The sequence below is a fragment of the Phaenicophaeus curvirostris genome, chromosome 10 (assembly GCF_032191515.1).
Source record: "Phaenicophaeus curvirostris isolate KB17595 chromosome 10, BPBGC_Pcur_1.0, whole genome shotgun sequence".
Taxonomy (NCBI): Eukaryota; Metazoa; Chordata; class Aves; order Cuculiformes; family Cuculidae; genus Phaenicophaeus; species Phaenicophaeus curvirostris.
Window position 1 is genome coordinate 9825497 of NC_091401.1, and position 25106 is coordinate 9850602.

The window sequence follows — 25106 nt, forward strand, 5'->3', positions numbered from 1 at the left end:
AATTACTAACATCAAAATAAAAAGTCTGATCAAACATCTTCAGTTGACAGCTCTCCCTTTCCCATACCTAATAGTTGGCCTTACATAGCAGATCCAGAATGACCTCTTTAAAGTTTCAATATATTCTACTGATACCCACGTGTACAGACTGAAATGCTACATTATGGTACTTGAAAAGAGAGATTAGACCTACTCTGCAGAAAGCACTTGGACTTAGACATGCAGTTTGACGTTAGAATTTTAATGAGAGCCACATGTTGTTATACTTAATGCCACTTTACATTTGAGAAAACTCAATAAAAGCTTCTCACAAAATCAGAGCCAAACATAAAGAACATTTCTTACCCTCTGGAGCAGCTTGTCTCTATAGTGTTCAACCTGTTCCTGAAAACTCTGGCCTGGCTTCTTGGGTCTTTTCCCAGACTCTAACTCATCCTGAAACTTCATCACCTTAAGCTGTGAAAACAATACTGACCATTAGGTTATCGGGCTGGTTATTATCCAGTGAGGCAGGTGGCTGAAAATGAAATTTCCATCATTTATAATCAGTGTTCTTCATTCTTGCTATACAAGTGGGCGCATGAAAAGACACTAACTTTAAACTGGATCAATGCAACAAAGCCACACTCATTTGCAGTCACCTGCAGTTGTTTACAGACACGTTACCAACTAAAAATAAAGGAATTTTTTTGTTATTCGACTGAATTCTGTCCCCATCATTAGAACACTGCACCCTTGTATTTCTTAAAATACTACAAGTTTGGGGTTTTTTTCTTTCAAAATTAGAGCATGTACTGCAGGTGTCTTAATATACTGTTTCAACTTCTCTTGTTTACTCCAAGTTTGGCTTCAGAAACTGCCTCTTTTTCCATTTAACCCTAAATATTAAAAAAAAAATGACTGACATAATTAGGACACCAAACAAATGCATCTCCTCTTCAGGGCTGTTTGCACAGAGTGGCTGATTTAAAAGAAGTGATTTTTACTAACAACATGTTCTTTGAGGTGCCATCATGCCTAGCAACAAAATTCAGTTCACTAGTGCTGCTAAATGTAACACTACATTCACCGCAATGTCCCCAGTCAAGGCTCAAAGTTAAGCAAACATCAGATTTTTTCCATAAGGATTTTTTTTTCTTTTTTTTTTTGTCTAGGTACACCAAAACCTTTCTCCAAGTTAATTCATATCATAAAACTTCACTCACATCTCTTATCACTTGCCAATTCTTTAGCCATACTGACACAGCATTTTACAAACAGTCCTTCAACTGTTTTGGATGAGGAGGCGTCTCTCTTTTGGGGAGATTCACAGAGGCTTGGTAATAAGTCATGTTGTATTTGTCAGCCCTCTTCCAAATGTTTATTCTCTGATCCCCGTCTATCTCCTGTTTCAATACTGACCTCCACAGTCATTTATTTATGTAAGAGTTCATTTTTCCAATGCTTGATATTTCATTTTTAGTGAACACACGACATATTTTTCTCTTTAGAAATATTTAGCTCTTCCACACTGAAAACACACAAAGGGAACGACTTTGTACCTCTGTCAATTCTCATCATCTGAAAGGATTCTTATTTTCCAGGTCTGCAACTCCCTAATATGAAGTAGGCACAAAGTCAAACCCTAGAGGTTTCTTCTTCCCTCTCAAAAGCAGCAGTCTAGACTGGATATGAAGTTATTTTATATTCTAATCTTCTGCTGATATCATCCAAGTCCATACACAGTGGTCTTCCAAGGGGAAAAAAAGGCTTTTTCAGAAGAGATCAGTCCCCAGTTACACATCCTCAGAACTTACGCGGGCAGGTTCAAACACAACTTATTTGAGGTACAGTAGCTAGATGCTACATACTAGGATTAACTTGGAAGTTAATCACCAGATGCTTGATGACACATAGGAATTTCTGCTTTGATATTTAATTGCACTCAAATCTAGACTGCTTACAGACAGCACAGCCAGACACCCAGACCAAAGTGGTTTGCTTTTCCTTTAAATATACCCGCCCCAACAACTGATGTCACCAGTCCTAAACTTTGCCAGAAAAGCGAAGTATTTCTTTGAAAGCTTGAATTTTCCAATGAGTCTACAAGCAGTGGACTTGCTGCAGCTACAGTATTATCAACAACAGATGACAGCAATTTGAGGTACACATGGGAGATAGCTCTCCAGTGGCATCCTCATTCACACCCACAGGATGTCACATGTCTTGGAGCTAAGCAATTCCTTGCTTTTGTCTTACTGTGAAATAGAAGTCGAGTCACAGAAATAAAATGGACTAGAATCTGGTGAATTAAGATAGTCATTATCTTCTAAGGAAGAACTGCTATAACTAGCAAAACCATTGATCAGGCAAGACCAAGTTTGTCTCATCTATAATAACTGAGCTGCAATGAGTAAGATATTTAATTGGCTATCTTTCTGCCACATTGCAGTGGCCTCAAATGAGCTATGTACAGAAACCTCCACAGAGAGTGAAGACCAAAGGGTTAGTCCGTTCTTGAGGTTACCAGCCTCCGAGAGCTCCTGTGACTCAATGAATAAACACACAGAAAAGTGAGTATGCTGCATACTAAGATCCATAATCCAGAGCAGGAAATAATGGGAACTGCATAGAACTTCAGTTTCTGGACAAAGATATACAGAGCCTTGAAACTCAGAATAGGCCTTGGACACAATCTGCTCTCGTGGAATATGCTTAACCTATTCTTGCCTTGTGCTCTCATCATTCTCTGCTGGAGAGTGAACACTACAATGAAGGAACTTCAATCTGGTCTGGTAGAGTAACTTGTATCAAGAAACCAAGGAGAGCAACTTCCTTTCCAGTGCAACATGCAGGAAAACCACTTCTGGCTCCTGTTAAGAAACCAAATTGCACCTCAAATACCACACCAATTTTTTGTGGGGCTATGGGGAGGATGAAGCGAGAAAGGTTGGGGAAACTCCATTTACACACTGGGCAGAGAGATGCTGACAGAGCACAGACACGGGACAGTAACAGAAAGAACCCAGCCCTGCCTCTCCTGGAGCTCAGTGGGAGACAGCAGAGAGGCTGAACAGCAAGACTGACAACCTTGCAGTACCTGAAGGGGGCCTAGAAGAAAGCTGGGACTTTACAAAGGCACGTCGTGATAGGACGAGGGGGAATGGCTATAAACTGGAGAGGCAGATTTAGACTAGACATATGGAGGAAATTCTTCACAATGAGAGTGGTGAGGAACAGGTTGCCCAGGGAAATTGTGGCTGCGCCATTCCTGGATGTGTTCAAGACCAGGTTGGATGGAGCATTGAGCAGCCTGGTCCAGTAGGACCATGGCAGGGGGGTTGGAACTGGATGATCTTTAAAGTCACTTCCAACTCAAACCATTCTATGATTCTTTGATTCTTCTTCTTCTGACCAAGCAATCAAACATTGCTTTGAGCTCTGGGGTGACTAACACAGAGATGAATAAAGGCAGCTACTAAAGAGGGCAAATCTCCTGTTTGACCCTTCTGGAAGCACTGATGCGTCTGGATTTGTGAAGAGCCTGCCTCCTGCTGCAGATGAAGCCTGCGCTGTGCTATTTTGGGGTAGGATTATAAAATCTTGCACAGCAAGATGGAAACAGAAGTAAAGTACCTTAAAGGAAGGTCCAAAGAGGACAACACTGCTTCATTTTGTCTGTGAGTTTTTGCACACTCTGAAGAAACAAGCTTAATGTACAACTGAAGCAATGTAAAATTCCCAGTTTTCTACCTTTCCGTAAGACTGAGGTCTCTCTATAGGAGGAACGCATCCTCCTTCTATGTGTTCCTGGGGTGGGGAAAGACACACACATGCACAGCACCATAAAAACCATTCTGAAATCTGACTTATAATGTAAAGCAAAGTACCAATCTTTCTACACTTTAAACAGTAAAGAAACCACTGTTCTTCAGTGTTATAAAAAAGCCTCTGCTCTTGCTCAGTTCTGGAAAGAATTCACACCCCAGCAAGGTTAACAGGGGCACAGGGAAAGGCAAACAAAGGGTGAATAACTTGGCTTCTCTGATGGCACTGGTCTGATGGCTGTGGCCAAAGTTTGTTTCTAACTGCACTTTCCCCTCCCAGCTGACAAACTTAATTTGCTAACTGTGCCAAGAGAAAGAATTGTTGTCTGTACTCATGAATTTTTTAAAAAACGCATGAAAAAATGTGTATCAGCCTGCCTCGCAGTCCTGGCGTAAACTGCTATAGAAGCACATTTTGCCTTTTTTTTTCCCCTAAAGATTTTACATGACTTTTTAAACAGTTTATGTTAAAAACTGACTGTTAAATTAAATTGTTAATTGTTAAAGCTGATAATTGAGGTTGGTTTTTTTCCTCAGTTTCTCCTCTCAGATGTAATAATGGCTGTGTTCTTTGGCAGAGACTGGGTACACACTAAGAAGAAACTCTGAGCATGAATGATTTGAAGTGGTACAAGGAGTACATTCCTGTCAGTGACAAACTTGAGTAGAGTTTAAAATGTAAGTACTTTTAGAGAGCGTCTGAAATGTTCTGAAAATGAAAATTACAACTCGTCTCTGACATCCAAGTCAGGCACTGAGATAGTAATTTGCTTAACACAAAGAATAAAGATGGCAACGTGCACTTGAAAACCTCAAATATTTACCACTTAAAGCTGTTACAGATGGAATACATTGATGGAAGAACTTAGAACACTTGTGCAGTGTAAAACTGACAATGGTTAAAGTAAATGCCTTCCTAACCTGCCTGCACAACTGCCAGGACAACATCTATAAAACAAATACTCATTCTGAAAGAAGTCTTTTCCATAACCACTGTAATCATTATCACGGCAAAATGAAAACTAGTTTCATTTGTACTTTTGTTAGAGTAATATGATATATTTTCTACAGAACTACTGCCACCATGAGTCAAGTCAGACATAAATCCCATTTAGCTTTCATGAAATGCAGAATTCACTCATTTCAACCAGCTGTGCATCATGAACTATTCGCTATGCAAAGCAAGAGGTCTCTAAGTGCTTAGTTATGGCCCATTAATTTTAATAATCTGAATTATTAAAGAGAAGTACATTTGGGAGAAACAGTTGTGACATTTTAGCATATTATTCCTTGTACATCTTAGAATAATATTACACAGCTTTGCTAACATTTGAGTTTAGTTAACTAGTAAAGAAAGTAGGGAGCCACAATTTCCATCTTCAAAATCCTAGGCAAAGTATAATCTGTCATTTGGAGATGCTACAACTGCAAGAAGTAGTTTAGTAGCTGCTTAATATCACTTTCATGCACGGAACACAGAAGGTAGGAGAATTTCAGTAGTCACTGTATCATCAGTGTCATTGGGGCACAACAACCCTATGCAGTGCTACAGACTAGGAGAAGTCTGGCTAGAAAGCTGCCTGGAGGAGAGGGACCTGGGGGTGTTGGTTGACAGCTGACTGAACACGAGCCAGCAGTGGCCCAGGTGGCCAAGAAGGCCAATGGCATCTTGGCTTGTATCAGAAACGGTGTGGCCAGCAGGTCCAGGGTGGTTATTCTCCCTCTGTACTCGGCACTAGTGAGACCGCTCCTCGAATCCTGTGTTCAGTTCTGGGCCCCTCACCACAAGAAGGATGTTGAGGCTCTGGAGCGAGTCCAGAGAAGAGCAACGAAGCTGGTGAGGAGGCTGGAGAGCAGGCCTTATGAGGAACGGCTGAGAGAGCTGGGGTGTTTAGCCTGGAGAAGAGGAGGCTGAGGGGAGACCTCATTGCTCTCTACAACTACCTGAAAGGAGGTTGTAGAGAGGAGGGAGCTGGCCTCTTCTCCCAAGTGACAGGGGACAGGACAAGAGGGAATGGCCTCAAGCTCCGCCAGGGGAGGTTTAGGCTGGACATTAGGAAAAAATTCTTCACAGAAAGGGTCATTGGGCACTGGAACAGGCTGCCCAGGGAGGTGGTTGAGTCACCTTCCCTGGAGGTGTTTAAGGCACAGGTGGGACGAGGTGCTAAGGGGCATGGTTTAGTGTTTGATAGGAATGGTTGGACTTGATGATCCGGTGGGTCTCTTCCAACCTGGTTATTCTATGATTCTATGATCAGTTTCAATACTGAATACAAGCTGTAAAGCAGCATGTGATTTTAACCCTGGTTTTGCACGGCACTGTATGACAGAAGGGCTTCCCTGCTGGACAAAGTTCATGCTAAATTTAAGCTCTAGTTACTTTCTCAGACAACCACATTGCTCAGAAACGAGCACGAAGACAAGAATCCACACTCGTCACCCCTATTAACTATACTAACACCAATGCTTGCAGAAAGGATAAAAGAACTTTTAAGTCCTATACACTGCATGTAGGTCAATTAAAAATTAAAATGTCCCATTTCCAGGACCACCTGGTTTAGTTGCATCTGCTTCTTTGATGGCTGACACAAGGAAAAGAGCAACTTTTAAATGCAACAGAATACAGACACTGTAAGGCAAGAGACAGAGAAAACAAGAAAGGCATACGACTAAGGCCACACCCAAAAAAAAATCATTCCTATTTGCCAAAACGAGGAGAGTGCAGAGGAACCCAAGCAAGCTAAGGCTACCAGTGGTACTGAAAAAGGACGCTGAAAAAGAAGAGTAATTCTGCGCATGCAAGACTGCCTGACTCAATTTTTAATTTATTCCTGCATTATTTTCAAAACCAGAACAGAAGGCAAGGCTGTAAACAAATATACCTTCATAAAAACACACTGGACTGAAAATACCACTACGTAATAGGGCTATAATTATTTCAGTAAAAATAACTCCCTGTTACATGTAGAGAACTCAGGGCTGGGAAGACTGAAAAGGTACAGAAGGGTGACATAAACCACATGCTGACCTCTATCTCTCGGAGTTTGGCACGCTTTTCTTCATTTATTTCTGAATACTTGACTGATGACTTGGATTCAGGCATTTCTTCTTTAATAGGATTGGAATACATGTGTTGCTCCTCTGACTTAGAACTCTGAGTGTCTTCCTCATCTTCACTTTCTTCTTCTTGACTTTATAGAAAACACACATCATTAACATATATGTATACACACACACACATTTAAGACACTTATCTCTCACAAAATTAAGTACTTAAGTTTCTACAATTAGTCACTATTATAGAAACCTGTCGAGATCATGTTACGTAAAAATCTGCAACTACAAAACAGCCTCCATCTGTGAGACAGATATCTTAATAGCGTCATTTCATTAAATCATCAGATTTTATTACTCAGGTAAATTACACTTTTCACATAAACAGATTGCAGAGGAATTCTTGAAATTAACAGTCCTTAAATCCATATCTAACTAAACTAGCCACTACCTCAACAAATCTCTAGGTGTTGTAACCATGCTTTTCAGATACAGTAAGTCTTATAAAGAAGAATTTACTACACTTTTGTTTTTTGGAGATCTGAGACCTGGCAGATATTCAAAGTCACATTCCCAGACTGGCCACTAGAGTGCTGCAGCACCACATGCAGCGCAGGAAGACAATTAAAACATTACTAATAGATGCTCTCAATTGCCTAAAGAATAAAGTAAAAGACTGCTTAAACCCAACAGAGGGCATGGAGCCCATCAGCATCCAAACAAATCTATGAATCAGAACATGGTTCATGGCATTTGTCTCAAAAGCAAAAGGCAGAGGTTTGGATTCATTCATACATACCTGACATCAGGATTTCCAAACTGTAAAATACTACTACCTTATTTCTTACTATTTGACATTAAGTTACCTAACCATAATCTTTAAATCCATGCTGATTAACTACTCTGCTAAAGGTGTGATTTGTCTCATTAAAGAAAACTTATGAGGGATGAAAGTATGCTGCACAAAAAACTTGGATTTTTCTTATTTTCCTCCTTTTCAAATTTCATTTTTATTCTGCTCTTAACATATATATACATAACCACGGGGAGTTCCAACAACAATCAGCCTCAGAGGCAAAAAATAATTATGTTCTCATAAGACTGAAAAAGTACTTACTTTTGAATTTCCTCCTCCTCCGACTCTTCATGTTGGTCAAAAAGCTCCCACTTAGAAGTAGTAACAGCTAGAAAAGACAGTAAGATAATTTTAACAAAAGAAAAAGCTATCGCTTAATATGAAAATTAGTATCTGTAGATAAAATAAAAATTATAATGCGATAAAATTTACTAGCATCCAGTACTTAATGCAGAGTTTCTACTTCATAGAAACACTCGTGTTTCCAGAATATTTACTATTTATGGCACTATTGACTTACATTGCGTATCATGTTTCAGAAAAACCTTCAGAGGCAGCCAAGCGTTTGTCAGTATGTAAAATCTTACCCCCTAAACAAATACTTCAAAAGACTACCAATTATGCGCCCAGATGTTCTTTTTTTTTTTCAATATTTATTCTTAACAAACTGGAAATTATTTTTAAAGGTTGGAAGGTTATGAAAGTACAGCAAGAAAAAAAGAATACGTTATTTTCTTCACTGAAGTTATAAACAAAAAAATCCAGTTACAATTGAAAATTCTACTGTATTACTACAGAAATAATCATATTAACACTTCTAAACAGAAGTGTTTGAATTTAATATATTAATACTTGGAAAACTAACCTTGAGCTTCCAGTTCTGATTCATCCACTGCTTCCCACTTTGAAGGGGCAACTTTAAATATAGGCTCATTCTTTTTTGTGTCTTCAGCTGTATCCACTGTTGGAGAGAGACACACACAGAAAAATAATTTCCACGGTTCTCTAAAAGTTCAAATGGAAAAGTCCTAAGTAACAATCAGATTATTATTTGCTAACAAAAGAAATTAGGGTTTGGAACCTGATGTGTATAACATCAGAAGACAGCTCCTGTGCCTCTGAAGCAATCTAAAAGCAGTTTTTAAACTAATTCTTCCTAGAACAATTTGAAATGAATAAATTCAATATTGTACAAAGCTACATGATGTGTCGATTGTTGACAGTAATTGTAAAAAATATTGGGAGGGAGGGGGAAACGATGATTAAAAATTGAAGATTCAAACTGAAAGTAGATGTGAAACATTTCATACAGGGAACTCCATCAAGATCGTCATCCAGCGATTTAATTGGGACTCCATCCAGATCATCAATAGGAGCAGCATCAATAGGAATTCCATCCACATCTTCGAGCGGAGCACCATCCAGCTCCTCCTCAATGGGAGCACCATCAAGATCATCTGGTACTTCCTGAAAGCAAGTAATAATTCACTATTCTAAATGCAAATCTACAATGTTTTTCTTTACTTCTCTAAGTACTGATTCATTTCTTTTTAAAGTAGCAGCTTTAAAAATACCTACCACCCAAAACTTTAACAACTTTTGTTACCAAGTTCCTTTTGCTACCAAGTTCAGCTGCTTATTGCAGAGGAGACACATGACAATATCCTTTTATAAAAAATAAGCAAGAACTTGAAATTGGTCCACAACGTACTGGAAGCTTTGCAGTACCTACATTCAAAAGGAGAGATACTAAGCTGATGTTTAGCTTGAAATGAGCCAATTACAGTCAGATGGAATTACACTCGCTACCTCTTCCCTGAGAGCGAGTAATCTGAACAACTGACAGAAATCAACTGTTTAGCAGAAAGACAAAGTTAAGGAAGACACATCAATGATAAATACACCTCCATATCCTAAACTGTGATGTACCGGCACTGTCCTTCATACACACACAACTGCCCTGCTCAACTGCTAAGGGAAATAACCTAACCTTTGAATTATACAGTAGGTCTCCCCTTCCATGATTCTGAAAGGCATGTTTTCAGAGCTACAAAATGAACTTCAACATACATCCATTTATTAGTGTCCGTTTTCTGATCTTCTCTTATATATTTTATATACATAACAGATCAGTACGTGTTCATTCAGTGCTAATGGTATTCTAGAAATTTTAAGCATAGAGCTTGAAAATATTAAATAATAATTTATACAAGTCACTATGCCATAACTAAAATGCACTACGTATCCTGTTTAAAATAACCTCTATCAAAGAAGAAAGATACATGCCATAGCAAAACTAGAAAGTTAGCAACTAACTGCTCTAATAACACAGCAAGGATCAAAGTAGAATATCACCAATATAAATGATCTATTGCAACCCTCCTCTCAAACTACGAAAGCTCAAACAGCTCTACTTCATGCAAGTGTGATGCTCACACAAAAATAAAGTGGATAATTCAGGCATCCAGATGCCAAGCTATTTAGAACTCTCTGTAATTAAAACTAACACCTGAAATTCCAACTTCAAATTCACAGGGAAATACTAGAGAGCATTTCCAACACAGAGGAAAGACTGGTCATTCTGCCTAGCTTTTGCTATGGTGGAGTTACAAGCAACAAACCCGCAAAGAGCTTAAACAATATTTGCATCTGGAAATGTCTGTTCTTCACCCTAACAGTGACATCAAAATACTCCCTGCCAGTTCCGTTTTACATTTTTACACTTTTCCTCACCATTCGTTAGCACCATTACCCAAGTCACTTACCTCTGCCTCTTTATCTTCCATGATATTTACAAGCCCCAAGAAAATATTCTGCAGTTTGATCAGAAACGGCTCTGGATAGATGGCCCAGTCCTCCCAGGCTCGGAAGCACGTCATTACTCGTTGCTAGAAGCAAGAGGAAAAACATACTAATTAGTTTCTATGAAGAAATGTTAAGTGATCGGCAACACACCAGAAAGAACTACTCTGGACAGCTGGTCCTACGCAATTCCACACTGGAGTGGGTTACAATGATACCATGCTGCAAAAGACTAATAATCTTACAGAACTATGTATATAGGAACTATTTCTTTTAAAATTTCACTTGGGTTTCTGTTTTCTTTTCCATTCCTGTTACGTTATCAACTACGGTTGAGCACAGCTCCTATCCACTAGTAGATGGCATCCTGCTCAGGTTTTTGAAGCAGGTGTCTCTAGAAACTGCAACAGAAAACATCTGTCCCTTCATTAAACAGAATAAAAAAACGTAACACTGGCTTATTCACATTATTGAACTGAAATTATGTTCCTACTGTTGTTATTTTGTAGAAGAGAAGTATATTTGAAGTGCTGGGCTAAAGCTCAAGTGTGACACATTAAACTGGAGATGTAGATCTTAAAAAACAAACTCTACTGCCCATCTCTACCACAGAATTTAATAAAAAATTGTGAAATAGCAGATAACCGGAACAGAATCTCATTCGAGAGCAAACGGGAGCACAGAAGGTAGGACAATCAGGATAAAGACCTTAATACAGAAAAACAAATAAAGAACTGCAGATGCACCTTTGAAGCAGGAAAAGGGAAAGCGAGGCTGAGCATGAGAATGGTGAGAAACATGAAATCATGTTCAACTACCCATGGTCAGACTGCTCACCAGACTTTAAAAAATAAAGCTTAACTATCACCAAAAACATTCACAAGTAACTTTACACTGCTATGCCCAGCAGTTTCTTTCCACATGGAGCAGCCCAAATTTATTTTTCAAACTCAAATACAGGTGGACCAAAAAATAATCAAGAAGCTAGAAGGCCTTGTTTGCAATTATAGCACTAGATAGATTTCCTCTCAACTCCACAATTATACACCTACCAGTACACTTCAGCTGTTAGATGCTAGTTTTCTTCCTTAAGTTCAAGGCTATCTTTGCAAGAGAGAAAACGTGATTTTTTTATTTTTTTTTTAAATGTTTAATTAGGAAGCTTGAAGTTTAAACCACCTATCATAGTATGCAACCTCTTGTGCAGGAACATCTATTTGACTTCTATGTCACATAAATAACAATGGAATACATACCTTGAAATTTTCAGACTGTAAATGGCCTTGTATTGTACGGTAAGTAGCATTGAGATCAGAGAATATCTGACATAATTTTGATTCAAAACTAGAATTAAACATATACATTTCTTTAGTTAAACTTTGTAATATATGTTTTCTGGACATACATAATTCACGAAAATACCTGGGACACAGGACTCAAAAGCACAAGATTCTGATCCCTACGGTAGCCATGAACTGAACTATAAAGCAAATGATTACTACATATCAAATCATCTTGGACAACAACAGAACTGTGAAGGGAAATCTTCACATCTGCTGCAGTCTCTTTATACAGCCTGGAAGGACTGGAGGAGGATAAAAGGGGTTTTACAACTTTACATACAATGAAAGAATTGCCTCAAAATTCAATTTGTATTTTGAAAAGGTACTTCATTATGTTTCTACTTTAAGTTACTCAGTGAGGCCCACAACGAAAGCACAGTAACAGCTGCTGTGCTTCCCTTGAGCTTCTCTCAAAGCGCAAAAAATAAATGTTAGTGCAGCAAAGACACACTGCAGTGAGAAACTTGATTTGCAATGCCTAGAGCTTTGTATCACACTGAACATTTCCCACCCTGCTACCATAACATTTGAGAGACTCCAGGAAGCAGACACAATCAAATATCGACAAAAGACAAAGGTATTCTCCCTTGGAACCTTTTTCCTACATTCTGTTCAGCACCTTAGAGACAGTAGCACATCATCCCCCTTTTAAGTTCTCCAGGCTTGATGGAGAACCAGAAAACATAATTAAAAAAAACCAACCTATTTAAAAAAAAGATCTCTTCACATCGATTATTTGTTACACCATATCATGAACATCACCTACAGGCTCTCTTTCTGTCAAGAGGCACATGAGTTATTCTCACATCTAAAAGGCTCCATGCAAGCGGTCCCTCACATGAGACATACCTGCTTCTTTCTGCATTACAATGCAATCCTGTGTACTAACATGCTACAGCTTACACGTTAGTGCTAAAAGATATAAATATCATCAGTGTAACAGTATCCTCATAGCACAGCGTGAATTTCTCTATAACCAAGTGTATCCATCCAGAGATGTAAAAAATTGAAAATAAGAATCTAAATCAATCACCTAAAACATAATACTTACAATTTTCTATAGTAGGAAGCATTGGCAACTTTAGCTGACGAGTTGTATAACACATCTGACACTAGATATAATCTCGCAATCTACAGTAAAAAACAAACAAACAAAACCCAAGATAATGGTAAACTTCAAATTATCCTGAAAATACACGCATTTTTCTAGACAGAATATAAACTGATCCACTTCTAATTTGATTATTGTAAATAATCAAACACACTAAGAGGCAATTAGCCCTTGTTATGCTACAGGGCTCTAGTCACCCTAACACAATGTCATATGTATTACAAAGGACAAGCCACGGCATTCCAATCTGTATTTCATTGTTTAAACAGACTGTTCCGTTCTCAACCTCACAGTAAGGCAGAACATCACTTAAAAGCAGGTTCAGAAAGAATAAAAATACATAACAACACCATGGGAAAACACACTTAAACCCAAGCCCACATTCTAATGCCAAACCCCAACGCTGTCTGAAACTTATAAACTAACCCTTGTGAAATAGAATGCACGTGCTGTTAAGTGAGCTCTTTCAACCCAAAGTACAGGATTACAAAAAATCCCCACACCTTCTTAGGAAGAGGAGTCTTCAGAATGGACAAGGATTCTGTAATGCAGTCAACAATTTCTTCAGCAGCTTCCGCATTATTTAGACAGAAAACCATTGCGTCACCAATATCATTCTTCCGAGGTGTTAATCCACGCAGAATTTCCTCTAATTTGTCCCTTTGCCTGAAAGATCAGGAATTTTAATACTTGCAACATAAAATTAACAGTACTCCAGGGAATTTCCATTTAATCATGTTTTCTATTTTTCCATCTTTAGGATAAAAACAATTTTAAATATTTTTATATTCTATTGACTGAGTTTTTTCTGTGATTTGGGAACATACACATTCACGTTGCATAAATGAGCAAATTCCAACTCAAGTCTTTACATACAGAAATCAAAGAGAAATAACTAAGAAATACCTAACACAGCAGATCAGTATCTCTAATAAAGGTAAACTAAATCCAATTCCTTTGGATTTAGTTTAAGCCTAAACCAAAATGGATAACTCTAAAGCATGCAAGCAATTTCTGCTTCAGAATAAGAAACACTAGATCAGAAAGCTAGTAAGAAGCAACTGTTTCACTTTTTCCCTGACCTCCATATACAGAGAACACTTAAAAGAATATATTTTTCAGGCTTTCAAAAAGGAGCAATAAATTACGTATTAAAGTCTCCAAAATTGTGACTGGTATCATAAATATGATGAAAAGAACAAAGCAAGAAAAAATTCCCCATGCTAAGAACACAGTTGGAACAATAACAGCAAAATTGAGACAATCATGTACGTATTTCCACTGTCACAGCCATCCCCACCACACTCAAAATTCACAGCAAAGAAGTCTAATAATCTATCTCCTCCTGCTTATTAACAACTGCTCACAATATTAATTTCTGATGAGTGGCATCAATACCTTTATGATTACAGTAACTGTTTAGTTCATAAAGTTACAACAATGCTGAGAAAGGAGCTGTGAACCCCCCAACCCACAGACAGGAACAAAAAATGGGAGAAAACTCGCATCTTAACAATCCCCTTCAAATACAGCATCAGTAACAAATTGGATTGAAAGGATTCATTGTTCAATCCTGACAAATCTAACTATATCTAGAACAAGTATCATCACTGAAAAGCACTGAGGTTAAGAGAGTTCTAGTTAACATTACGACAAGTAACATTATAGTGATGGTGCACAGTAACTGTAAAAACACAATAGGAAAAACACAAGCAGATCAGCAGTTAAAAGAGCACTATAAATTGATGGAAGCTCATACTCTTCCTTAAGTGCACCCTTCTTGTTCGGTTCCTCCACAAATGCTTCCGTTTCTTGCTCTTCTGACATCCCATGCAAGTATGGATTCAGCGGGGGTGGTCTCCAAAACGATCCATTTTTGAACATACGGAAATCTTCTGTCCTCCACTTGGTTGGAGCATCTCCCTACAAAAAGCAGAAGAATTCTTATTTCAGTGTTCTTATATTTCATTGTGCTTGAAATTAGGAATCATCATCAAAATGCTACTTGCCTGAAGAATTGAATAAAGCTTCCACCTATAGTATACATGGGCTGGAGTCTGATTTTCAAATAAAAACCTAAACCAGAAAGCAAAAAGAGATAAAAACATATTAAATATTATCTAACTGAGGCAAATTCAAAGACAGTCATTAAAAAAGATACAACAAAACCCTGTTCAGAATCCAGCCTCAGCTACAAAGTGAACTCGATGGCTAAAATCATGTACACCTGCAGTGTGGCTGTGCAGAACTAACGCAACCTCTGTGCACACATGCAGCAGTCCACAAAAGCACAGCATTTCTCAGAAGTAAAAAAGCAGGACAAGCACAGCCAGCAAGAAAGACCATGCAGCTCCTCAGGAAGGCAGAACAATCACAAGTGCAAAGAGTCACTACCAGAGCACTTGTAGCCTTAGCACCAGCAGTGTAGGAACTCAGAATTACGAAGGTCACATTGAATACCAAATGACTGAAGTGTTCCATCAGTAAGCTGTCTGTCAGAACACCAACAAGACCAGGGGAAAAAAGTGCCCATTTTCAGCAGCCAGGATATTTTGATCAGCATATTTTCTCGATTTGTATATAAAAATGAAAATTAAGCACTTCACCCTTACTGCAAATAAACCGTTTTTTGAAGGTCATTGAGTATTTCCCTAAAAAAAGTTTTTCAGAGACTGAATTTCAGAAGAAATTTGGAAAGGGGTGTTTTTCTAATTCCATTAATGACAAGAGGTGGAAATTTTGATAACTTTCCTATGTTAGGTAAGAGTTTAATTCTACTTGCATTGTCATCAAAGAAAACTACTCCCGGCTCTCGCTAAAGGTTAGAAATTCGGCTCCAGGAAGACTGGACTTCCCAGGGACTTCGGCTGTTTGGTGAGGATTTTTTTCTTTTTTGTTTTAACTGTATTCTCCTGCTGCCACTGATGACTGTGAATCCCTCAGAAAAGCAGGTCCTAAATGTAATTTTATATTTATTTATTATACATATGCTTAGAAATGTACAATATATTTTATAGTCTGCATGTAGTATTTTATTTATTTACATGTACACATTAGTAACAACTGGAATAGAAGCATGTTCTTCATAAAAAGAACATAAAAAAGAACTATAAGCATCTGCCATTTGTGCAGTTTGTAAGACTCAGATCTGCACAGAAATACATAGTTACAACAGCTCTTATTAGCGTTTCAGAAACACAAAGTATTAGCAACAGTGAAAACAGTGAGTGCTATTTCAAACTGAAGAAAAGTAATAAGCACCTGAACATTGGGTTGTTGATTTCTCGGTTCATGATCATGGCTTCAAACATAGGCCCTTCCCGTACCACAAACTCTATCATTCGATGTATCAAAGCGAGCAAATTCCTACAACAACAACACAGTTAAAGAAAAATTGATTCAGACCTAACACTATATAAAACTACACTCCACCTAAGATACTACAACTGTGCAGGAGATTATTTTGCTGCATTGTTAAGAAAACTGTACAAAAGATCAGGTAACACAGAACATAACATAGCCTTGCATCATAGACACGGGCATTCTAAAATAACAACATGCCTAGGAGTGGTGGAGTAAGAATTTAAGAAGAGACCTCTGTACTGAATTTCCACAGCTCAGCCAACAACCACCTCTTGCTTACTAGAAGCCTAACAGACCTTACGCGTAGAAATGGGCACCTGAGCACCCAAGTACAATTACCTAACAAACAGAAAGCCCTCATCTAAACTTCTCAGAGCTGAGACTGAAGCATTAGCTGAAGTTCAGAAGGAACAGACAGCTGAATGCTACATTCAAAAGTAAACACAAAAATCTGAGTATTCAACAGAAACTGCATTCAGCTTTCAAACTACTCAATTATGAACGGAAAAGCAAACAGCCTTCTTGATGCCAGACTGGGCAGTGGTTTTATTAAATTTAAACAATCTCATTTTGGTCAAGACTCAACTATTGGCAGAGAATAGACCTGCCCATCACTTCATGTCACATCATCCAATGGTTCCTCCCTCATACACTCAAGTGAACCAAAACACAATAAAAAAAAACCCCAAAAATCTGTACTCGTTTCAGTCAGCACTACATCCTGAGACAGACAAGAAGCATTTGAGGTGCGTATTTTTCAAGCCACATCTGGAAATGATCCAATCACAAGCATGCTAACAGGTGACAGGCATACAAGCTTTATAACGAACAGTGATGCCTGTCACCTGTTAGCATGCTTGTGATAGGAACTCATTTCCAGATTGTAGGCTTGAAAAATACAGCACACTCAAATGCTTCTCTGCTCCAGTCCTTGGAATGTGAGTGCAGACAGAAAAAAGAGTACAGATTTTTAGGGGTTTTTTTATATCTGTTTCCTTAGCTGTAACAAATGGACCTTGGTTCTTTACAGGTATCCCATTAGGTTTCCTTTTAGCAACTCTTTAAATTATTAAAATTAAAGAACTGTTACACTGAAAAGCTGTCGAATTGTCTATTACTTCTTAGTAAGGAGGTGATTATTTCCTACCATGAATATTCAAAGCTTTGCCACAGATCTAATGCACTAAATAAAATAAGCCCAAACATTTGCAGCTTAAAAACATAATAAACTACTTCCGCCATGTGCAAACTCAGCAGTCTGTTGTATACCAGCTAGCATGAAATCTATGTTTGCCCCAAATATTACACAAGAAACCCCACCCCAAACAGCTACCTACAGCTCAATTACCCGTCTCTGCTTTTTGTATCCCAGAAACATCATAAAGAGAACACAGCCTCAATAATTTGGCAGCCATTTTATTTAAAGTAGTGTTCTAAAAGTTTAAATAGCAAGACTGTTCCTGTTACGTGAACTGTATTTGAAAACATCAGTAAGGGAAAAAAACCCATACTGTTAGCCTTCAAGCCTCTGAGCTATTACAACACTCATTTATTTTAAGGGAAGTTCAATGCCATCATTTCTGGCTTCCTACAGAACCACACCATTGGTTTTCATCTCATTTTTCTTTCATCGAATACAATAAAGTGGCATAAAAGCAGCTTATGCTTGAACAAGAACATCTGCTTTGGAAAGACTTCAGATGTATGAAAAAAAGACCAAATACATTCCATATCTGACAGAGGGTGTTACGTGCATTTCAGTATCTCAAATGTGATTACCTGAAAGCCAATTTCTCAGAAAATACTTGGCTGTGTAGACTGAAGGTTTTCTGCTTAGTAAATGCCAAGAAGTAAGAGATGTTAAAAAACTACTGAAAATTTTCAAACCAAGGACAATAATTAAATGTTTATTCCACTGAAGCCAGTTGAAGGTTGTCTGTGACACGACATGCTACATAACAGCCTTGGCAGCTGGCACTGGCACCTTTCAAAGTCACCAGGGAAATAAAGTATTTTCAAATACTGTTCAATTAGCATGGGCTTTTGCAATCAGAGGAGCTTTCAAAATACTACAGTAAATAAAATGGGAAAATATTTTTTTTTGAAAGCTAATTACTCTGGAAGCACTGGACAATTTTACAAGTCATCTTCTACCACTCTCTATAGTTCTCAAATCAAGACACCTCCTGGTCACACTGGCTATTCACGCCTCTACCCAACAAGCATTGTATTGTCCTGAAGTTTCACCAAAAATCTAGTGTATTTGAGCATCTAATGACAAATATGTTAACATATTACTACAACTGACTTTAGAAATCTCCTTCTTCCCCCCCCACACACACGTAAAAAAAGAAAAAAGGGACTTCGTGACAATTAAAATAGCGTAGTAAAAAGAGATGATATTTTTAAGTGCATTATTTAAAATGTCATTTAGCTTAAGTTGGCCAACAAAAAAACTTTTTCAGTTATAATAAAACCACATTTATTGGAGCCGATCGTACCAATGTCTGGTCAAAAACTGTATACTTTCCCAATCCATCCCATGATGTTTTCCTGGTCCCCCGCTGCCGCAGACAGTTCAGCTGGTGTTGCTCACCAAGGCCAATGTCAAAGAGAATTTGGTAATTGTTTGTGCTTATTTACTTTTAAAACAGTGTTGTGTTCCTGTGTTTGGGAAAAGGTTTTAGCTTAACTGAGCAAGAGTGTACCTAGGGTAGTGTACTGGTAGGAGCACTGATGAGGACCAAAATGTAAAAATATCCTTGCAGTACAGAACTACTTTTTCTTCTAAGATCAAATAATTAACTATGGCACATTAAACAAAACAAAACAACCCAAACAGAAATCAAAACTGATTTTTAACTGAATCATTACAAGTTGTGTAACAAAACAAAACAGAAAAAAACAAAAACACAATAAACAACCCCCCCTCCCCACCCACACCCCTGAGACAGCTGCATTCCTGCATCCCAGCTCTGAAGCACTCAGGCTTACATTAGGACTTACACAGCGCCTCCAAGACAAACTCTTTCACTCTAGTGTTCACTCACAGAATTACCCTGCAACTCCTTCTAATGCTCAAATTCAATGCAAAAGAGAATTATTTATATCTATCCTCATTAAGAAGAGTTATTAAGATAACAATAATAAGACTGTAACACGCACATATTTCTTTCCAGTCATGAAAGAACCATTGCTCAGTCAAGCCATCGCCTCTTCCTCAACATCACAATTTTTCTTTAAGATTCCGAAGGGGAAATTTTCTATATTTAGATCAGTAATAATAAAGAAAAACATGTACCTTTCTGTTGGGATAACCACTTTGACTATGGCTTGCGACAGAGTCTGTATATGAAGTCACATCAGATAATAAACATAGAATATATGAGTATTGTTAACAAGTAACAAGCAAAAATATACATATGCAATGAAAATACTACACATCTATCACAAGTTTTGCAGGCAATCACTGCTGTGAAGTTATAACTAAGCAATTACACAAAATGCAAATGGTTTCGTAGGTGAACCATAAAGGTTCACTCGTTGCATAGAATCAGAACATTCCTGGCAGAATGCACACTGATGCACTGAACAGGTACTACACTGAGTATAATTAAGAAAGGAGTTCTTAAGTTTATGAAAAGATTCTACACTATTTGACTTGGATCACTTTAGTATTACTTTATTCCCAAGTCTTACAAAAAACAGCCCTAACATTTAAGTGCCATTCAAAGAATCAACAAATTCTTAAGTCATTCAAGTCGGTTTGTGATTACAAGATACTTACCCTTTTTATCAGCTAATATGCCAGGAAAAAAAGTTTGAAAACTGACTCCGTAAGTAGCATAAAATACTTACTCAATGTCCAGATTAATTACCTTCTACACAAAATACATCAACTCCTCTAGTGTAAAAATAATGCTACCCAAATTAAAATGTAGTATTGTCCATAAAGAACACAATTTAGATACTGCAATTTGGCAGCCAACAAAATGGGGGGACGTAGGAGAAAAAAATCCAGGGAGCCTGGAGGGGGAAAATGATAGCCAGATTTACAGCAACACTAAAATAATCAAACCTCAATATACTGTACCCTAACATGGATAGGAAATAAGATTGTCAGGAATTAAGCTGGTTCCCTCGTGCTACAGCAGGGAGCCAGTGAATTTGTACACTAAGGGCTGCCAAAGTCAGCCTGAATAATGCAAATCTATGAAGCCATTGCAACACTGTCACAGATGCAGTATTTAACAATGAGATATGGCCCAGGGTGTTGTCAGTTACCTTCTCAAAATCCTCCTTGTTTTTTGGTGGTGGTAACATTGGAGCATTAGGATTCTTCAACCTCTCCCTAGGCTGGGCATTAAATGGCAGTCCTGACGGAGGAGGCGGGAGGGTATGCTCCATCATAGAAGGCGGAATGTATATTGGATGTGGTGGAATAGGTACAGCTTTGCCCCAGCCTAGCTTCATTTCAAACGACATGATCATCTTGCCTGGAAAAGTGAAACAAAACAAACCCACCATTCTGTTATAAATTTGTTCTGAATCACCCTCAATTTCTCCACTCAAGTGCAGCATTCAGGTTTCCTTGCCCTGGTTTACTTTTTGCTTACACGCTTGATTAGCGTATCATATCTATCAGACTATGTCTAGGGCAAATTAAAGCCTATTGAACGAAATACTTCTGTAATCTTCTCCAATATAAATTTTCCTGACACTGCAGTACACAACTGCATTAACCGCTGAGGGGAAAAAGATAATCAACATTAAGCACATAAGGATGAACAGAGTCATTTTTTCTATTATTTCTGCACCTCAACTCTTCAAAATGCTTAGTTCACAATAACAAATTATGTTATTCAAACCCAAATGTAACATCCAATTCGACCTCCTACATACTGTATGCCTACATACTAACAGCCTGAGTAAAGGACTATTTTGAGTATAACTGTGCAAGGTTAACTTGTCATTTTCTGTTCTTTTTGTCAAGAATGATGATTTTTTTACTTTAGGGTCCTTCACGAAGGGCAAAGACATAGCTTTCTTCACCACTCAAGATATTCTTTATCATTTTTCCAAATAGAAGATAGACAAGACAGTCCATATGCAAAGTTACACATCTGGTGTAGTACAGCTACCTCCCCAGCAAGAGGAATTTAGTCATCATTCAAAAAGAACGTAACATTTATCAGCAATCATTGATGAAATCCAGTGCTCTAGTTAAATTTGTTCACAAAAAAAAATACTGTTGGTAAATAACTACAAATAATTTATTCCTTCTCCAGACAGCCTGTTTAGAGAGAAGAGATTATCAAACATCACCTCGCACTCACATCTGCAAAACAGAAACTTCAGGGCTTTACCACAGCAGAAGTCACCAGCATTCCCAGCCCTTGTGCCCGCTATGGTCTGATGATGTTCAGCTGCCAGTAACACAGTCAGTATCAACTAAATCACTGCCAGTGTGGCACCTACTAGAGTTACAACAGATTTATCGATAGTCCGACAAACCACCTTGAGGATATGCTTAGCTACTCCTCAGTAGCCTACAAAGATAATTACAGTTCCAAACTGAGCACTGTTTACCATTTAAATTCTTTAATGCTCTTTCCGCATCTCTCCTGTTCATAAAGGCAACAAAGCCACAATTTCTTTCTCTTGCTCTTTCTTCATCGGTTCTCGGCCACATAATTTTAACACTCGCTAACGGTCCAAAGCGTCCAAATTCTTGACATAACATCTCTTCATTCATCTATGTGAAAAAACAAAAAAAAGGGTAAAAATTAGCATCACACTACTGTATTTCTAAGCTACGCATTCATATTATTGTCCAAATATTGAGATTTTAATTTGTCAAGCTCCTTGAAAAAACAACTCTATTGACACTTCCCAATGTGATCCACCACAAAATAATAATGTATATAATTGCCTTTTCAACTAAGTCCACTCAAATTTTTGAGATATGATCCACCCTGCACAGAGATATCCATGGAAAAATAATTTTCACTGAGCATTTTTTCATTTAGTAACTGATAGGAGAAAATTGCCACTAAAAAAAAATCAGCTCTACCCAAACATGCCAACAAACTGGCTCCAAACTTACTTGAGGATTGATGTTTCCAAGATACAAATTTGTTGTGCTTGGATCTCCAACATCATGTGAACCTGGTGCATAATCATCCAGCACTACAATAAGAGAGGAAAAAGGCAGAAAAAAGATGTCACAATCCTTGCTATGCATTTAAGGGACAATATTATATTGAATGAGAAAAGAATCTATATTACCACCAGACGATCTGTTCCTTCGTGAAGGAGCATCCACTGAATAAATAGAAGAAAAATACATATAATTTAGTCTACAAATTTTGTAGCCCAAACAAATATAAAAAACAACATACACTTACTTGAACGACGCTGGCCATCAGAATCCGACTGGGGCGGTTCAAAACGACTCAATCTACCTTTTGTTTTATGTCTTTCATCACGCTCCTCCTGTATTCTACAAAACAAGTTTAACGTAAAGAACAATTTAATACCATTTTGAGGGGTTTATTCTAAACTTTTTAATTAACTTCAGAAATATGAGAATTTTTACTATCAAACAATGGGCTTGTTAAAATTTCCACATTGCTACCATGTTTGAATTTCTGTTTAATCAACCAGAACATATCTACCGGAGTTATTCCAGCTGTATGCTTTAGGATTTATACTATCTTCTAATCTCAAACAGAACTGACTTGGTTTAAGAAGCAGCTTACAAGACCAAAAATAAGAATTTTTCCTATCACCAACCAGGGAAAGAAAGGGCAGACGTATTCAAGGAACATCAGAGAAATTATTCTCTAAACAAATTAGAGACACCTATACTGTGCATCTCCCAGCACAGGTTCATGCTCTGATAATTATACCATTCCCATTGTTAATTCAGTCACATCACTACAGAAGCGTTTGAAAAAACACAAACCAAAAACCTACTTTGGGAAACAGCTTAGCAAGAATGATCCTAAATACTGCCTGTAAAAACAAGGTAAAGATCTTGCATCTTTATTTACAGTTAAAACTCGTCAAACTTACTGCTTTAATTCTTCTTTAAAAAGTTCCAAATTACTCTTTTTCTTTTCCTTCTCTCCTTTCTTCAAAGGCTAAAATTAAAGATATATCAGCCAACATTTCAGTGGATAAAATGAAACAAAAATATAAGTTACATGTATATATAAACTGGCAGATAATATCCATGCATATTTTACCCACAGGTTTCAAATGAAGTAAACTACAGGAGGGGGAAAAAAAAAACCACAAAAAACCAAAACAAAAAAAACCCAACAAACAGACTTGAAAACATTAAGACTGAGTGCTACTAAACACAAAGCTAGGAAATATAAAATTAAGGATATCTTAACCTAACCTTTGTTACTTCTTGTTATTACAATGCAATATGCGTGATCAAACACTCTCAAACATAAAAACTTGAGGTATCTGATATATTTTGTCAGTCTGTTCTACGCAGAAACTTGGAAGTTGACTATGCACCTAGCAAATCATCATGCTCCAATTAAACTGACAGATCTGTGTACATATATATGTAAATTACTTTACATATATATATATATATATTATTTCATCCACAGATAAACATTTTACGTGAAAAGAATTTCCTTCTCTTTCTTCCTTTCAGATATAAACACAGGTCTGAAGAAACACTTACTCTAAATAGCTCATGACTCTCAGAAAAAACACTCCTGAATGACAGAGTATATTGATATTATAATTCTGGGCTTTTTTTACTGTAATATATGCACCTTAACTAGCTCATGAACTCTCATCTTCAACAACATTGCTTTTATATAACCAAATTTAAATGAAAACGTTTCCAATAGGCAGACATACAAAATATTTAGTGTTACACACTACATCTTTGGAAAAACTGGACTTCCTACTCACCCCAGGCAAAGTTGTTTGTTTGTTTTTGTTTTTGGGGAGGGTCTGCCAAATAAATAAAATCATTTTTACCTCATTATCTTCAATCACCATTGGACAGGGCAAGTGAGTAAACTGATTGCATTACTTCATAAGTATTTATGATAACTTTGAAAAGCAGTAATATTCTTACAATACAAACATTTGCAAATGACAGAACAGAGCTCAGCACAACAAAAAAATGCTACACTTCATTTCTGAAACTGTAGAGCTTTACATAAAATGAATATCAAAGCTGCCATACAGCATCACCCCACTAGACTGAATCTGAATGTTGTTCAAATCTGGAGGGAAAGTTAGGATGGGATTGCCCACAACTACCACATTACATCTCATTTCCTACACTAGCAGGCAGTATTACATATGTTTACGCTTAAAAATGCTTTAGCTTAAAAACTGTAGTAAGCTCTACTAAAAGACTTTTTAAAGTCATCCAAGATATGAATTACACATATACAGCAGTAACAGTAATGATATGTAACCATCACTTGACTTGAAGACTAAGGTTTTTTACAATATTTCCTTTTCTTGTCATGATGAAACCTTAGTCTAAGAACAAAAAAAAAAAAATCAAACCATGCAGAAGTCAAAATTAATTAAGTAAAAATAAGCTGTTCAGCTTCGTTTATGTGCAAATTTTACAACTTACTCAGTAAAACTCAAAGAGCAAAAGAGATTTCTCAAGAAGAAAAAAACTTTTAAAAACTCACCAAGAAAAACCTGGATCAATGCAAAGGTCATTTTTTGTTGTTAAAGTTATAAAAACCTAAAAACAGATGGCAGCAAGAAAA

The 25106-nt window shown here is 37.4% G+C and overlaps 1 protein-coding gene across 7 annotated transcripts in view; it reads right to left on the bottom strand.

The window, feature by feature from the left end:
* Nucleotides 1–25106, bottom strand: part of U2SURP (U2 snRNP associated SURP domain containing) — a 45735-nt gene that overhangs the window by 8242 nt on the left and 12387 nt on the right. The window contains exons 6-25 of one of the 7 annotated variants that reach the window (XM_069864917.1): nt 24280–24321; nt 23413–23480; nt 22743–22837; nt 22624–22659; nt 22442–22524; nt 21925–22090; nt 20620–20831; nt 19637–19680; nt 16234–16338; nt 14982–15048; nt 14732–14895; nt 13476–13638; nt 12913–12992; nt 11775–11862; nt 10482–10604; nt 9027–9183; nt 8582–8677; nt 7978–8044; nt 6835–6997; nt 346–456 (exon numbers count right to left, since the gene is read on the bottom strand). In XM_069864917.1, the coding sequence (XP_069721018.1) occupies nt 346–456; nt 6835–6997; nt 7978–8044; nt 8582–8677; nt 9027–9183; nt 10482–10604; nt 11775–11862; nt 12913–12992; nt 13476–13638; nt 14732–14895; nt 14982–15048; nt 16234–16338; nt 19637–19680; nt 20620–20831; nt 21925–22090; nt 22442–22524; nt 22624–22659; nt 22743–22837; nt 23413–23480; nt 24280–24321 (2130 nt within the window). Of the gene's footprint in view, nt 1–345; nt 457–6834; nt 6998–7977; nt 8045–8581; nt 8678–9026; nt 9184–10481; nt 10605–11774; nt 11863–12912; nt 12993–13475; nt 13639–14731; nt 14896–14977; nt 15049–16233; nt 16339–19636; nt 19681–20619; nt 20832–21924; nt 22091–22441; nt 22525–22623; nt 22660–22742; nt 22838–23412; nt 23481–24279; nt 24322–25106 lie in introns of those variants that run through there. The other 6 variants (XM_069864919.1, XM_069864918.1, XM_069864921.1 and 3 more) reach the window with 6 other exon arrangements.